The sequence below is a fragment of the Scomber japonicus genome, chromosome 20 (assembly GCF_027409825.1).
Source record: "Scomber japonicus isolate fScoJap1 chromosome 20, fScoJap1.pri, whole genome shotgun sequence".
Lineage (NCBI taxonomy): Eukaryota > Metazoa > Chordata > Actinopteri > Scombriformes > Scombridae > Scomber > Scomber japonicus.
The window spans coordinates 18,598,589-18,615,219 of NC_070597.1; the positions used below are offsets into that span (position 1 = coordinate 18,598,589).

The window sequence follows — 16,631 nt, forward strand, 5'->3', positions numbered from 1 at the left end:
ATCACACAGCCTTCCTCAGCAGATGCAGTTGTTTGGTTGTCATGCTAATGTTCTGTGAAATGTTGGATCCATGAATCAATGAATCCATGACATCAAATGGAATAAACTAAATGTCTCATGCAGCATTTCTTACATCTTAACAAGAGGGCCAAAAAATTCTTCAAGCATTTTTCTTTCAATTAATTTTCTTTTTTTAGATTCATGTTTTTCACATCTGTTACTATTGGTCATTATTATTTCCACCAGTAATAGCAACATTTTACCTTTTAACTGGAGGCCTGACAACATTGCTTCATCAATTAAGGCGAGCCACATGAGTGGCCAACCAATCGATAAATCCAGCCCCAGTTTCACCCAGTTATATAAATCAAACTGGAAATTAGGTTGAACAATTGATTTACATTTACAATGGATAGGCTGTAATTAACATTTGCCTTTATTTTAAACATCCAAATAAGTTGTTTACACAGTATCCTAAAACAGAGCATGTGTTTATTTTCAAGATGCCCTATTTGACTTCTCTGGAATAAAATGTTAAGCCAGCAGTGATGTTTTAACACATATAAAAATAATCTGCTTTCAGTGATAATTTGTGTCTAATATGGATTTTCCACCAAAAAAAGCTCAGTTGCCTTGTTAAAATCCTTAAAATAACTGCAACTCCTTCTCCCTCGCTTGAATAATCCATAATTTATAAATATGCAAATATATTTTATTCAGTGTTTGTGCCCTGGACCATGACTGGCTGTGGCTGTGTGTGTGTGTGTGTGTGTGTGTGTGTGTGTGTGTGTGTGTGTGTGTGTGTGTGTGTGTGTGTGTGTGTGTGTGTTTCAGTCTGTCATAGGTTAATTTTGGGGGGATATTTCAGACTGGTGACCAGTTAAAAGGGGACAGCTTGTCCAATTGGGAAAGAGCTGTTTTGGGTCAGTGGTTAAGGTTAACATTAGGTAAGTAGTGGTTATGGTTAGGGTTAGGGCAAATCTCCAGGAAATTAATATAAGTCACCATGAGCTGATGTGTGTGTGGGGGGGGGGGGAAGATTTAGGACTAGTTCATTAGGGAGGACTTGTCAAATTGGGTACAAAAACTATGTCCTCAATTGGGAAAGAGCTAATTGGGCCAGGTTAAGTCTCCAGGAAATTAATATAAGTCTATGTAATGTCCCTAAGAGTGACCATGATCTGACTTGTGTGTGTGTGTGTGTGTGTGTGTGTATGTGTGTGTGTGTGTGTGTGCGTGTGAGTTTTTTAGCAGGGGAGGGGCTTGATGACGTAGGCACAGTTGCAGTGGGGCCAATGTGAATGCAGACGGAGCAGCTGAGGATGGAGCAGAGAGGGAGAAGCGCCGCCGCTGTCTCTCATCGCAGCCAGACACTTCTTTTAAAACATCCCAATCAAAATTAAGGACCTCCTTATAAATAACAACCAAACAGAGGCCTCGGTTTCTTTTTCCATTTTTTTTCTTTCTTTCTAATTTCACCGCTGATTTCCACTTCACCCATCTGTCTGTCAACCCACCGCCGGCTTCAACTGTCTGTCAGCGGAGAAAGCAGAGAAGACAATCCCGTTAAAAAAATCATCCAGAAAAAATCATACATTTTTCTGGGAGCTTTCTGCCGTACACACCTTCATCTGGACTACCCTGCCACCGCTACAATCAATATGGATGAGGACAATCACGGTAAGCCTGTTTTTTCCTTTCCCCCGTATTGGTTTCCTTTCCCTCTCAGCCCGTGTGCAGGGATGGATGGATGGATGTATGGATGATGTGTGCATCATTCTTAGGCTATGAGGGGATAGATAGCGGTATTTCAGAGATGGGATGTTATGCTTTTTGCAGACCTTCATGTCATGATTTAAAACCAGCTTCATCATTTCCATGCATGAGAGAGTGTCTGACCATTCCTCTCTTCTTGAAAATGGTGAAAAACAAAAACACTGCAATTTTTTTCTTCATGCATACACCTTTTCCATCTGTTTGATGTCTTGCTGTGAGACTTTGAAGTTGCTCTTCCATAGCCTATCTGGCTGAAGCCTGCAAACTGGTGGAAATTGATAAGATAGCTGACTGGCATGCATCCATATGGAGGGTATACACTGCAGGATACTTTTACAAAAAAGACCAAAACATGTATAAAAAAAAACTAGTTCCTATTGTTATATTACATTAAGTTTAATCAAACTAACTGTCGATATAAAATAAGCCATTAAAACATAAGCTGCACATTTCTGTAAAATATAGAACTTATAATGATACTGAATGCTATGAATGTGGAACAATATCACAGAATCCCATTAAATGAACACATTAGAATAGTAGAAACATGAATATTAACAGAAGAAATGCCTTAGAGTATAATAAGGTTGCATATACATTCTTTATTCATATTAAAGTTGGTGGTGGAAGTATGATATGGTCACATGTGGTGACATACACAAGCTGTAAGTGTCTTTTTTAATGTAACAATGATGATAGAAGACCAGCTCAAATAAGAAAAGTGGATATTTTCCTCTTACCAGGTCCCAGACTGTGTGATGTTGTTATAAAGCTGAATGAATTGAACCTGTACAGCTGCATGTGAAAGCCAGATTACTGCTCACAGCCCCCCGTATCAGTTATAGTATGATAGCGTTAGAACACACATGCAGTATACCTCTGAGCTGATAATCCAAACCGCCCTGTGTGCCAAAGGCCTTGAAGGCAGTGTAGTGTAAACAAATGGCTATAGTCTGATAACAGTTTGTCAGTTAAACGGTGAGAGATTAGCCGAGCCAGAGGAGACCCTCACCTTAACTTCCACGTTTTTTCCCGACATCCGGGACCAAAAAGCTTTCCTTTGAATTGGAATGAATGTGGGAATGACCCAGTTTGACCTGTGTCATTTAGCTGCGTAAACAGGTTAGTGTGGCAGCAGAGCCCCATCCTTAAGGAGGAACTATTATTGTGTGTCTGCCATTGTTAAGGCTTTACGAAATTATTGTTATAAATTGTCATAAAGTGGTGAAAACATTGGTCATTGTTTCCCAAAGCCCACAGTGACATCCTCAAATGTTTTCTTCTGTCCCAACTAACAGTCCATAACTCAAAGATATTCCATAAACTCTGCAGTGCATATTCATGATCCCCAGAAGATGAATCCCATGGTGTTTGGTGGCCGCTGATATTTCTTCTAGTACCACCTTTTGGCAGAAATTGTACACATTGTAGAAATGTCACTGTGAAACTGGCTGAGCATATTCATGATCCAGTGGGGAAGAACCCTTTTCTATTTTGGACTCTCACTGACATTTAGAAAAAGTTAACTTTACACAAACAGCATCTCAGTTGATCTATTTGAGGTTTTAGTGCAAGGCTACAATGTGTCATCTTGGTCTAAATTTGACCTGTAATGTCTTTGGTATCTAAACTATGAGCGCTCGCTGGGGGCCATATCATAACCATGAACGTCCTCTCTAAAATCAGTAAATCACATGTGCAACAAGCGTACCGCCCCTAGCTGAGGCCAGTGAGAGAGATACCAGTAACTTCATCATGTAACAGGATGTCAGAGAGACACGCTGCCTGTCTGTGATCAAACTGGAGAGGTACGACACAAGCACGGAAAGAATACGTGTGCAGTATGAATTATTAAAATAACTTACCATAAATGTTAAACTAATTAAGAGCTCAGCTCTCGCCCGCTCACTCACACTGTCAGCCGCCTCAGGCTGTTTTGCACGCATCACTTAACATTGTTCACATGCACACCTTGATACGCTCCTATCACACACGGGCACTTAGAGCTAAATCTGTCTCCACCACTGCTGAAGTCAAAGTTACATCTTCATCAGGAACAGCTTGGAGCAGACTGTAACAGTGTAACATGTTGGGGGGTTAGAAGTTAGTTGGTTTGTATATCTGCTTCTAAGTCACAATTATTTAAATATGCCTTTTTCTCTATGAGTGTATGTTCCCCTATTGCAACCTTTGTCCAAAAATGTGTTTTTTCTTGATTTAATGTCTGTAAAATCTTAGATCTAGATTTCGGGATGATATTTCCGCTCAATCAAGTCTTAATCAAATCCCTAATCTTTCTTGATGTCAAAAATCATGTGACCACGTATAAACCTCATGATGTCAAAGCCATTTCTTGGGACGTTTCAGCCCTGAGCCTGTTGTAGATTACAGGTGTACATTGAAGCTGCTATAAATGTATAGTTGCTCATAGTGACAAATCCACAGGGAATTACCAGACTCTTCTCAGTTCTATGGAGCGTTGTTGCTACTCTTAACTCATTCTTTTGTTTTTACCGTCTGCAACTTTACTGTTTTGGTTTTATTTCAATGTGTTGTCTCCAGACACAGCAGACAGCTGATGAACCTACTGTGGCTACCTGCCAAGCACCAAATTAACACAGTCAGCAACTAGCTGGTGAACATATTCATCTGCTAAAGATGCAAATATTTCCCCCAGGAGTTGAGACCTAGCAAAAGACAGTGAATATTGGTCTTAAATTGTTGTTGGGGTACACACACAACTCTAAATGGATGCTAATGTTGCTCCATATCTGCTCAATATGTGTTTCCTAACATATTTTGTTGTTGCATCATCCACAAATTGTCCAAAAAATGATTAAATGCAGGTTTAACAATGACTTTGGATTTGGTTGATAATATAAAATCAACGTTTCTCAAAAGTGTGGCAGTACTTTGTTATATGAGACAGACTTCCCCATCATGAATTGATTTTAGAAGCATAATTCCTGTACAGACAAAAAAAACAGACAAACAGAGCAGAGATAAAACCTTTCAGGTCTAAAAGCTGACATTTCATTAATGTCAATAATGGTGTTGTTGGAAGAGGAAAAGGGGTAATCTGCTGCACACAGGACTCATATTTCTTAGACACTTTGCTACACACTAAATTAAATTGTAAATTCTGCACTGGCCATTGTTTGTGGGGATCAGCTTGTAGTATGGGATTCATTTGTACATTTTACTGCATTCCCTAATCAGAGTTGGCGCTTCTCTGCTCAGTTTACATCCCACAGAGCAGACAGGGCCAGGCCTCAAAATGGATGAAAATCAGCAACAGGCTTGAAATCCTAAGTGTTTTTATTACTCATGTGTCTATTTTTAGCCTCATCGTATAGCTGGATGGAGAAGTGGAAAGAACACAGAAGCAGAAATTGGCTGGGAAACAGTTTACTGAGCGTCTGGATGGTGGCCATGAATTTTAACACTTGGATTTCTTCAAGGGATTAATGTAGGCTGAGCAAACTGCTGTTTTGGGAGTTAGGGGTATTAAACCATTTAAATGAATAGAGTTCACCTCTTAAAGTCTACCTTTACCTTTAGAGCTTGAATGAAGATGTCTGTGACGTCTGAGCTTCCCAAAAAAGACTTGTTTCATGTCTGTTTTGGAGCAGGTGCCAAAAATGTACCAAAATGCTTGAGACTTGACACTATGAGTCAGTGTGGTAATAATGTGACTGACTCACAGTGTCAATCAACACTCTTCTCTCTATCTGACCGTGGGAAAAGCTTAATGGGAAAGGCCTTTCCTTCAATTCTTCTATTCTCTTTGGACTGAATGTGTGGTGCTAAAATAACAAATGCTATCTAACTGCAGCACCACTGTTTTGTCTGTGAGGGCCTTTTAATGGTGCACACATGGCTGGTGTCTGTGTGCTAAATCATAAGTGCACACCTTGCTTTTGTGATTGTCCTTCCCTTGCAATGGTATATCTTTCTTTTCTTTTTTTTTCTTTTTAAAAAAAATGCCTTTCTTCTCTGCATTTACTGCAATCATCTCCTCAAACCTAATGGACATCTGACTGTATGCAGTTGTTTCGTATCACGTTCACCCCAGCAGGCATGAAATCCAACCTGAGCCGGCTTTTGGAAAACCTGAATCAACACACTGTACAATATGTGTGATTTCTTGGCGTCTAGCACTGCACTTCTGAGGGGGATTAGATGGTAAGAAGGGGAAGTTGGGGCGATTAGGGTATGGTCTTTGTTGTGGCTGTAGGGTGAGTGTGTGGGAGGACCTCAGACAGTCACTTGGGGCAAACTGTGGCTGCTGTGTAGCTATAGCTCGCCCTGGGAGACTGGCTAGCTTATAGTAAGTGGTTGGTTGTGAATGGCGAGACAGCAGCAGATCAGAGCTCAGACAGCTGTTTCTCTCCTTGCATCTGCATGTTTTTGCATAATGTCGTCCGGTAGATATGTTGGAGAACTGCACGCTCAGGTAGAATGCATTAGAGCTGAAACTATTGGTCATTGAGTATTTGATTACCGGATTTAAATTTTGAGTATTATCTTCAAGCAGGAGAGTGGTATTGATCTTCTCTTGGCAAGAAAGTGAATAAGGATATTTCACCAAAGGTAAAAATATTCCTTAAAAGTATTTGACCAAAACAAATACCACTAACAGTTAAGTGCATCCAGCTGTAAATAATTTTTCTTTGAGTTTTATGTGAATGTCTTTTTATTCACCTGCCTGCAGAAAGAATTTCCCTTTTGCTACAAAAACATCGAGCTGGATTTTATTCACCACTTTCCAAATGTCTTGCGGCACTTCAGTAGCCTGAAATGAACGTCTGCAGCGGTTTAGACAAAACATGTCTCTTATGTGTGTTGACACAGATGCCAAAAAATGTGCTAAAATTTACTCGTCGCAACCTCGCTGGTTGACCCGGCTGCCTGGTTGTGTTGTTTAAGGGCTTAAGAGGGGCGGGGTAGGGGGGATTTGGAATGAACAGAAATTAATTTTGACTGCCAAGATTATGGGTTTTGTGGTGCAACATTAGACGATTAAACATACAGTGGGTTATACCACATGCAACAAGACAAATACATAAACACAGACAGTGCTGGCGCGTGATGTGCAGAGATTGAGCTTGTAACAAACTGCACTATTTAAGTGTTGAGACTACATATGGACCTGATTAGGAGACTGAGGAGGCTTCCCAACATGTTCCCATCACCATGGTAGTGTGTCTCTGTATGTGAGTGGGAGTGAGGGTGGGCAACATGACATTGTGAGGCAACATTTCTGCTGTTGTGAATAGAGGTACACTTTGCCTGGAATTATTGCTCTGAGCTGTCGAGAGGAGATCTTTTTAAGTGTGAGACGTAGAGCAGATGGGAGACAAAAGGCATGGCAAATTAAATGAGCCTGAGCTGGAGAGCAGCACAGACAAACATTAAGGGGCGGCAGAGATGTACTGCGTTCGAGTAATCTGCACCTAATTTAGGTGTAGAGAGACTTTAGAGAAAACAGGGTCTAACTGACCGTACAGACAGGATGAGGGGGTGGGTGTGTTTTTTGGCTTCTCGCTCGATAGAAATGGGGAACCACACCCACGCCGAGCTCATTCTCACCTTAATAAAATGTCCTGGCACTCTGTTACTTCATTTCCTGTACTTTTTTTTTTATGATCAAGTGACTATTTTTCCCTTCTGTTCTGCGTCAAATGGACTCAATGAGAACAGAGCTGCTTTTAATACAGAAAGTGTTTGATCCAGCAGGTAGCCATTAGAAAGGTTGATATTTAACATGATCCATCCATACGGAGCAGTAGTAATCTTGAAGCCAAGATCAAGAGACACCAGTTACCTAACCCCGGCCTGGCAGGTGGTTTCTATAGCTGTTTTGATCAAAGGTCTCACTGTGAATGAGATCGGGGTGGTCTGCTAAAGTCCGTGTTTTTGCAGGCTGCCGCACAACCATCACAGGAACATCCTGATCCTCAGAGTGCCGGACTGCAGGCAGAAACAGAGTACGTCCTATTCAACAGTGCGGCTCAGGTTTTCAGTTGTCACCATTCCAGATTCACTCACCTCTCGTCTTCTTGCTGGTTTCTACAGCATCCTTGGATTATAGCAGAATTGATCTGCTCTCATTCATTGTTGTGAGGAGAGTGAAAAGCACCAAATACAGATTTCAAAATTATTCCCAAGCTAGATATCTATCACAATAATGGAGGCGAGTGTGTTCTTATCAGATGGAGGATTACATTCATTCTACTTCCTGTCAATCACTCAATGCTCGAGGAAACAGCAGAGAGTGCGTCACCTTACAAAATATATGGTTATGTCCATGATTTCCTGCTTTGTAAGCTGCAGCTAACAACAATAAAAACAAGGAAATGCGAATCTATGGCTAAGCTGGCTGCTCAATGAGGCTGTGAGCTAAATGCTAACATGCTCATATACCTTTATATGAGCATGAAAATTAAACTGTTAGCAGGTATAATGAGTTTAGCATATTAGCATTCAAAGATTAGCTAGTCAGGACTGAACACAAAGTAACCTACAGCCATTATAAAGACACCATTGCTAACATTTACATCTAAATTAACTATGAAACTAATTTAAGAAAATTAGACAAATTTAAACAGAGTTGATTTGTATCTAGTTTCCCCTCCTAACCAACCGCTAAAGTACAAAAGATGCCAATTTATTTATGTGGCTACACAGCTAAGAGTAGGAGCGACCATCTTGGAATAATGCATAAATACTTCTAACAGACACATTTACATACTTGATATATAGTATATAGTCTAGATTGAAAGGACTGCATTTATATAGCACCGTTCTCATCTTCTAACCACTCAAAGTGCTTTAATATTAGGGCAACGTTCACCCATTTACTCACACACTCACACACCGATGGCACAGCCTTTGGGTTTCAGTATCTTGCTCGAGGTCCCTTTAACATGTGGACTGGACTTTGTAACACCAGTATTCAGCCCCTTTTTTGCTGAATTTAAAATATTCTAGCTCCTTTGAGAGAATAAAAGTGAAATGTATTAATATAGGGGCTTTTACAGTTTCTCTCCAAATTCTATTAAAACCTGGATGATGATCTGACATTCGTTGTAATGAGTGAACAGGGAGCTGACTCGGGCCTTCACTCAGCCTGTGAAAGCTCCTCATCCTGCTGGGATGCCAGAAGAAACAGCATCCATCTCTTTCATTCTCAGGCTGATCAAATCATCAGATTATGGTTACTTTGGCTGCCAGCATATGGCAATGGAAGCCCCTCAGATCTCGCTGGCCGCATTCATCGAATCAAATATTGACATAGTGCTGATGCTGAGCAGATGTGTGATATAAGAAGGACATCGTGTGCGGACCACCTCCTATGCAACCACCCTCACTCTAATGCAATCACAGCAGGGGGTCCCTCCCCAAAACAGCAGATTAACCGGAGCAATCAGCGCAAGGGCTCTTCAGCTACCCCGATTCTCCTCGTGACCCCAGAGGTAGTTAAAAATTAGAAGCCATATTATCTCCCCAAATCGCTCTTCTCACGCAAGGGGGAGGACTGTTGTTACTGTATTATTACTGAAATATACAGACTACAGTGTTACAATACAGCATACCACACAGGCATAGATACCACACACAACACAAATGTGTGCTTTGACAGGGATTTATAGAGGGAATGTTCTGCATCAGAAAAAACGAGTCCCTTGTGTAGGAATAATCTCACATAAATAAATGTCAGCTCAGCTACTCCCCATACCTAATTAATTGATTATTCAGCGCACACACATCATCTTTTTATGTGTTCTTTTTTATATAATTGCTGACTTGTAGGATTGTGCTTTCTTCTCCTCTCTTTTGTTCTTTATCTCTGCGCTGTGCAGTGTTTAATGCACAATGCACGATATCAATAATGTTAAGTTGGAAAAAAACATCTGGTGCACACAATTCACTCCACAGAAAATTTACCACCAGCAATTTTGATTAATTTAGTGTTTCTTGGGAGGGGGGGGGGGGGGGGGGGGGTCATTTCTGTGATAGTGAACTAAATATCTTGTTTTGGACTGTTAGTTGGACAAAACAAGCAATCTGAAGATGTGTTTGGGTTTTAATAGTTTAATCGAGATTATAATTGGCAGATTATTCAACCGTGAAAATAATTGTTAGTTGCAGCACTAATTGTATGTTCAGAAGTAGTTTGAAGAAATAATAATAGCATGAAGAAGAGACGTTGGAATAGTTTATTTGAGAAGTTATGAGTAACAGCAGCCATCATTATAGGACACTGCAGATGAACTCTTTTCAGATTCAATATTAGGGGGTAATGGAATAAAATTAAAGGTTTACTCTGAGCTGTTTTCATAATTAAATATCACCTTCTCCTAAGATGCTTTTTACATGTCTGACCTTTCACCTCATCTCCTCATAATGTCCCTTGTGGGGACGTCCCAGCATACACAGTTTGTGGCTTGAAGCCAAAATGCCTCTGCAGACAGCTACACAGACTATCTGCGGGCACACTTGCTGTCACTGCATTTTATCTAGCCGCTCCGAGCCAAAGTAGGTTAAAGGCAGACAGGCAGCGGCTGGTCGGCGGCAACATCTGCGTATATGCTGTTATACATCACACTTCCGCTCTAACAGACTCGCGTTGAGCTTAAAGAGTGGCGGGGAGGGCGACTGTGTGGGATTAGTGCCAGCTGGCGTTGGTGTGTATGTGCTCATGTGCGGTTCTGTGCGGTATGACCCAGGCTGTAATGCAGAGTGTTGTAGTCTGCAGTTAGAGGGGATTGGGGGCGGCGGGTTCCAGATTAGAGTCTGGATCCAAAGGAAGTTTCAGCAGCCTTTCTCACATCTTTGCATGTGTCCTAGTGTGCACCGGGGCCAACAGGGGTAACAGGGTTATCTTTTTTTAAAGCTCATCCACTTTAAAATACATTACAATGGTTAAATCGCTAGTTTAAAGCCAGTGGATCTGGACAAATCCTCTCTTACTCACACGAGTCACTGAAAACTGGGACCATAGCCAGTGCTAAGTGAGCGTGGGATTTTCACTCTGAGCTCCACAGTATGTGCTCTTAGTACCTTGCTGCTTTTTTCTTACACAACTTGTATGAATTCTGCTTTTAGGGAAGTCCTAAAATAAGTTGTCAAGGCCTGGAAGTTTGATTTCCATCCACTCCTGAGACTGGTGAGGATTTTTGCATGCCATAGCATCCCTTGCATTAGTTAACATGCCATTAAAACCTTTAGTTTCAGTGGGTGGCCAGTGACAGTTGTTAGTTTTGGGTGTGAAGAGCAGCAGGGGATTTACTCCTAAAAGTAGATTTTGAGGGATTTCTTTTTTTGGGGGGGATCACTCACTGCAGTCTCATGTTCTGTAGTCCACATGTTGGAGTTTAAACCCTTTGGACCCTCTCAACCCCCCGCTTGATAGAGTGGATTTTAGAGTTCTTATACAGTGAATTTCCTTCAGAGGTCACACAGGGTAAAATGGATTTTAAGTCTGATTTTCTGCACATTTAGCTCACACACAAATTGAAATCAGTGCCTTGCCAGCTGTAGCTACTCCACTACTGTACAAACTGACCCTCAGAGAGTCTGCTGTTTACTATGAAGCAATGACTCACACCATAATTGATTTTAGTTGATTATCATTGAAGCGTGCCTGTGTTGGAGGTAGTGGCTCCCTATGTGCTTGTTGAAGACACTAAACTCATTTCCTGAATGAATCACAGAAGGCCACTGGGGAAAGTGTGTTAATAATGTAATTGGTGGACCACCACTGTAGCAAAAACTCCCCCTCCTACTGCCACTAAATAAGATTATGCAGAGGGACAGAAATGTTGGTACTGAACTCTATTATCAAATGTGTAGCTTGAAAGACATATATTACTGTAGATCCAGTAAGAGAGACGTGGATTGGAGGATAATGGCAATGCTCTTCCATTAGTGGTGGTAGAGCATCCTGTGCTTTTCATTCGATTTATAATCAATTAAGATTGTAATCATGCACATTGTTGCAGCCAGTGGATTTCTCCATTAGCTAATGCAAAGCCTCAGGCAAATGGAAAAGCTGTCTGCTGCTTACACATCATCTTTCACTGAGCAACATGGTCAAAAAGACAAAGAATTGTAATATTAGGGCTCCAACTAACAATTTTTATCCTTTTAATTTCTCTGCTTATTGTTTGGTCTAAACAACAAATAGCTTGTTTTGTCCATGCAACAATTAAAAACCCAAGATCCTTCAATGTATTATCGTGGAAAGAAAACCATCAAATGCTGTATATACATTCGAGAAGCTGAACCCAATTTATTTTTGGCATTTTTGCTAAAAAAAAAAACTACAAATACCTATAGGCCTATGAAACTTGGTGCTTAAACCTTTGGTCAAGATGCGTCATTCCTTAATTTGACCTTTAATATCAACCATCTAGCCTTTGTCATGATGTAAGCTAATTGTGTCTGAGTCAAAAATGTTGAATTTTGATTTTATCGCTCTCATTAGCCCAGTTCCTCATTTTGGGAAATACGCTTTTCTCGGAAAGCACATAATCCCACGATGTTGAACAACTGCTATAAATCTGAAAACTTAACTTGCACAAAGACGCGTATTTCCCACAGGTTAATGTCGCTGTTTTTGAGTTATCCCTTTAGGACAGAAGGACACACACAAGCACATCCCTAACTTTATTGTATGTAGGCCAGATATTAAGAAAACATTGCTTAAGTAAAATATCAAAGAATTAAAACAGACAGTTAAAGGCTTTGAAACTTTTTAGGAGCACTAATTGGCTTTAAAGCTACAGTCACAGTGCTAACAGTTGTTGCATAAGTGCTGCAAAGTAGCCAGAGGTTAGCACTGCTAATTAACGTCTTTATTTTCATACTCTCAGTCGCTGTGCACTCACATCCCCCTCTGTTGTCTATTAAAAACTTGGCCCACAAAGGAAATCCCTCAGCTGTGTCTCCCGCTGTTTACCTGACCCTCATCGTAGCGCTTCAGGAGTACATGAGTACGTTAGGAAGCAGCTTTTGTCTCCCTGTTAACATGAATACTGTTTATAACAATACATTACTTTCCTGAATGCTACACTTTTTACAAGCTGTCGAATTAAAAGTGGGACCGAATGCTTCCTCTTGAGCCCGGTGACCTTGTTTTACTTTAATTGGCGCAGCTTCCCGCCTGCAAGGGAAAATAACAAGTGGTGGGGTTTTTTCATATCTCTCTTTCAGCAACATGTAGGCCCAAAGCTGCAGCTATGATATTAGATGTGCCATTTTCCTGTTGAGAGATTTGCGTTTTCTTTTTTTTTCGTCTCTGAGCTGGATTAATGAAGCTAGATCGCGCTAGCCCTCTCCTGAAAGATGGAGAAAATTGAGATCTAAAGTGTGAGTGGGAGATTGAAACCAAGAGAGGGAGAGGAGAGAGGGATATAAGATTGAAAAACAAGACCGAAACACTGAACTGAAAACAAGTCATCTTCCCTTCTTGCTCACATTTGCCTGGAACCCTAAAACCCCCACGGCCAGTAAATCAGGGTCGTAGGCTGTGTTAGATTACCATATTCACATATATGGTAGAAAACTTCATCTGGATTGGTTTTATTAATAGAATTATCCCCTGGGCCAAGTGGAGAAGGAGGGAAGGGGCAAAGCACTTTCATGTGGAATAATTAAGACCCTTTGCCTTCTCTCTTTCTCTGGTTAATTAAGATGAACACGCAGGCTCTTGATATGTGTTGCCCCAGCTCATGAGTGTAAACGGGTATGAACAGTAGGGACATGTCCCTACTAATATTGTTCCAGTCTCAAACAATGTAGCTGCATAAACTCCTCTTATTGGAGACAGGCGAGCTGCAGCATCTCAAGTGAGCACTAATGAATAACACAAATGGGAGTTTTTGAGATGATTTAAAGACAGATTTGACCATTACTGTGGAAAGAAAGAATCTCAAGTGAAGTTTGAAAACCTTACAGCAGCTAGTCACAGAGTAGCACATTACCTAAAGGTCATATTTAAATATTCATTTTGGTCTCAGGTTTATAGTTAAGTCGTCCAAAAAACGGAGGAAAAAAATGCAGTTTCAGGCAAGTCATAAAATGCACATTCAGTAAACTAAACATTTTGCAGAGTCAGGCTTTTTATGTTTGCACACATGTGCCTATGAAAGAGAAAAAGAGTGACAGAGTGAGTGCTCACACGCAGTTATTTTGGCCGACTGACAAACAAATGTCCCTAACAAGTTAAAACCAAACCTACGTCCTTGCTCCAGCTCAATACGATTAAAATAGTCACTGCAGCAACAGCAGCAGCAGCAGGGCAGCAGCAGCAGCAGCAGAGTAGCACTCCTGTCACTTCACTGTATGAGGAGGATGAATCTCCAAGCTGATTTTCCACCTCTGCTGTGAGCTCCTTAAGAACATGCAGATACGAGATTGGATTTATGGCTCACTTCTGTTTTCCCTCATCTTTAGCAATCCTATTACTTCGCCTTATGATCTTGGCTTTTTTTTTTCCTTTTTCTTTTTTTTAACTGTTGTGCAGTAAGAGCTGAGCGGAAGGAGCGATGTGGACTGTACACGAATAAGGGTTAAGACGTGCTGTGTTTTCTCCATCATGTGTTTCAGTTCCTGAGGACCTGTCCCTGGAGGAGAGGGATGAGCTGTCAAACATCCGACGCAGGAAGAGGGAGCTGCTCGACGATATTGAGGTGTGTGTATGTGTGTGTGTGTGTGTGTGTGTGTGTGTGTGTGTGTGGGTGTAGATGCTGGTTACCATGTTTGTACAATGAAACTGCTTCATCTCAGTAGGTGAAGCCTGTGATCATTATCAGGGGGAATGTAACTCTTATGACAGCCTTGTTTTCCTGATACTGAAACTGGAAACAATGAATCATTTCAAAACATACTGTAGACTTTCTATGTCTACAGTCTATGTCTGAACTTAAGTCATAACCTTTATATTTATATCTACTGTAGGCGTATTTGCATGCTGTAAATGATGCAAATTGACATAATGGACGTCAATGTTAACCCATATTCACAAGAAGTGATGAATATTCCACTGCTTATACCACACACACCGTTCCATTTCACACATTCCTTTTTTAACATTGGGAGAAAAAACCAGCTGCTTGTCTGTCTGTCTGTTTTTCTCTCTCTCAGAGGTTGAAGTTCGAGATCGCAGAGGTCATGACGGAGATCGAGCAGCTGACGTGTGTTGGGGAGAGGTAAGCTACTGAAGCCAAGTTTCTCCCCAATACAGTTTGCTTTATTGATTCAATTTATAAATGTGATGCGTAGAACTGTAATTTATACATAATTCTATTACTTTAATCTACATCACGACATTTTATCTTATTTATGTGGAAACCCAATAACAAAGTTTTAGTAATGCCAACTTTATAAAGTTATAGTTAAAGTTTTTTTAAATGTTATATGACTGCTATTAGGGCCGCAACTTCCCAATATTTTCATTATCGATTAGTCTGTTGATTGTTTTCTGGCTTAAATGTCAGAAAATAATTAAAAAATGTCAGTCAAAGGTGACGCCTTCAGGTGTCTGGTTTTATCTGACCAGCAGACCAAATCTCATTTTTAGATGTTGAAAACAAGCGATTATGAAAATAGTTGCATAATCGCTAAATTAACCATTACAGCTCTAATTGTTATTAAGTATGTAGCAATGTTTCTCTGTATGATGGCATACAGCTTTTTTCAGTGTCCAGTTTGACAAAAAAAGGATCTAAAAACACAAAATAACAACATTTTCTCTTCGTCTATCATAGTTGGATTTGGTAAGAGATGTCAAACATTACAAAGGCATTTTGTGTTGTGAATGACATGGGCTGCTGAGTCTGCTTTACATGTGGATGAAGTAGACTCAGCTGGACAGGATGTGACTTTAAATTGTAGCTATATTAGACCGTTATACCAACCAGATCAACCTGTTTTCTGTTCACCCACACAGAAATATTGACCACTGTTGGGTAAAATGTTAACAGCATAATTATATACAATATACTGCATATAACAGCCTGGCTAGACAGTGTGTGCTGTGCTCTCCAACTGACAGCTGCATAAAACAAACAATGATAGTCAGCATACAGCGAAGGTGCCCTGTATAAATCAATCAGGCATTCTCTCCATGTATAAATCATTGTGTGTCCACACTGTGTGCTGTTTGTCACTGAGATCATTATACTTTTTATCACCTGCGTTACACAAACACATCAGAGGTCTGTCTTTTGTTGGGTTTGTCTGCGTGTGCATATGTTTTTCAGCTCAGACTCAGGCATGACCATATGATGTGTTGAACAGATGTGGCAGGAAGTAATCTTCCAAGACGTGACTATAAATAAAGTGTATTTGTTGTGCTTGATGTTTAGGTACATGACAATCTGTGGCTTTCAGTGTTGTTTAGGGCGAATGAGTGGATTCACCTAATTGAATCTCCACATTTATCCTCATGTTTTCCAGTAAAACATCCCAGAGAAACAAACAGATCGCCATGGGCAGGAAGAAATTCAACATGGACCCAAAAAAGGTACTATGGTGTGGTTATTTCTATTTTTCAATCCTGTAGCAGCCTTATGTTTTCATCACAAGCCACCACAGCCTTCAGTGCATCTGTTAGCCTTGAAATGTCTGTCTGTTCTCAACAATGAAAAGCTGTCATTCTCCATCATCCCGTCCAAGATTGAGCAGCCAGACTCATCCTCTGATCTCCTTCTCCTCTACAGGGAATCCAGTTCCTGTTGGAGAACGACCTCCTTCAACATACTCCCGAAGACATCGCCCAGTTCCTCTACAAAGGCGAGGGCCTCAACAAGACCGTTATCGGAGACTACTTGGGCGAGCGGTGAGTC

General features: G+C 40.7%; 1 protein-coding gene across 1 annotated transcript in view; it reads left to right on the plus strand.

Annotated features, from left to right (window-relative positions):
• The first annotated feature begins 1,630 nt into the window (after nt 1-1,630).
• Nucleotides 1,631-16,631, plus strand: part of LOC128381260 (cytohesin-3-like) — a 30,596-nt gene continuing 15,595 nt past the window's right edge. Inside the window, exons 1-5 of the mRNA XM_053341218.1 lie at nt 1,631-1,680; nt 14,392-14,474; nt 14,929-14,993; nt 16,243-16,309; nt 16,506-16,624. Of these exons, the coding sequence (XP_053197193.1) occupies nt 1,662-1,680; nt 14,392-14,474; nt 14,929-14,993; nt 16,243-16,309; nt 16,506-16,624 (353 nt within the window). The 5' untranslated portion in view covers nt 1,631-1,661. The remainder of the gene's footprint in view (nt 1,681-14,391; nt 14,475-14,928; nt 14,994-16,242; nt 16,310-16,505; nt 16,625-16,631) is intronic.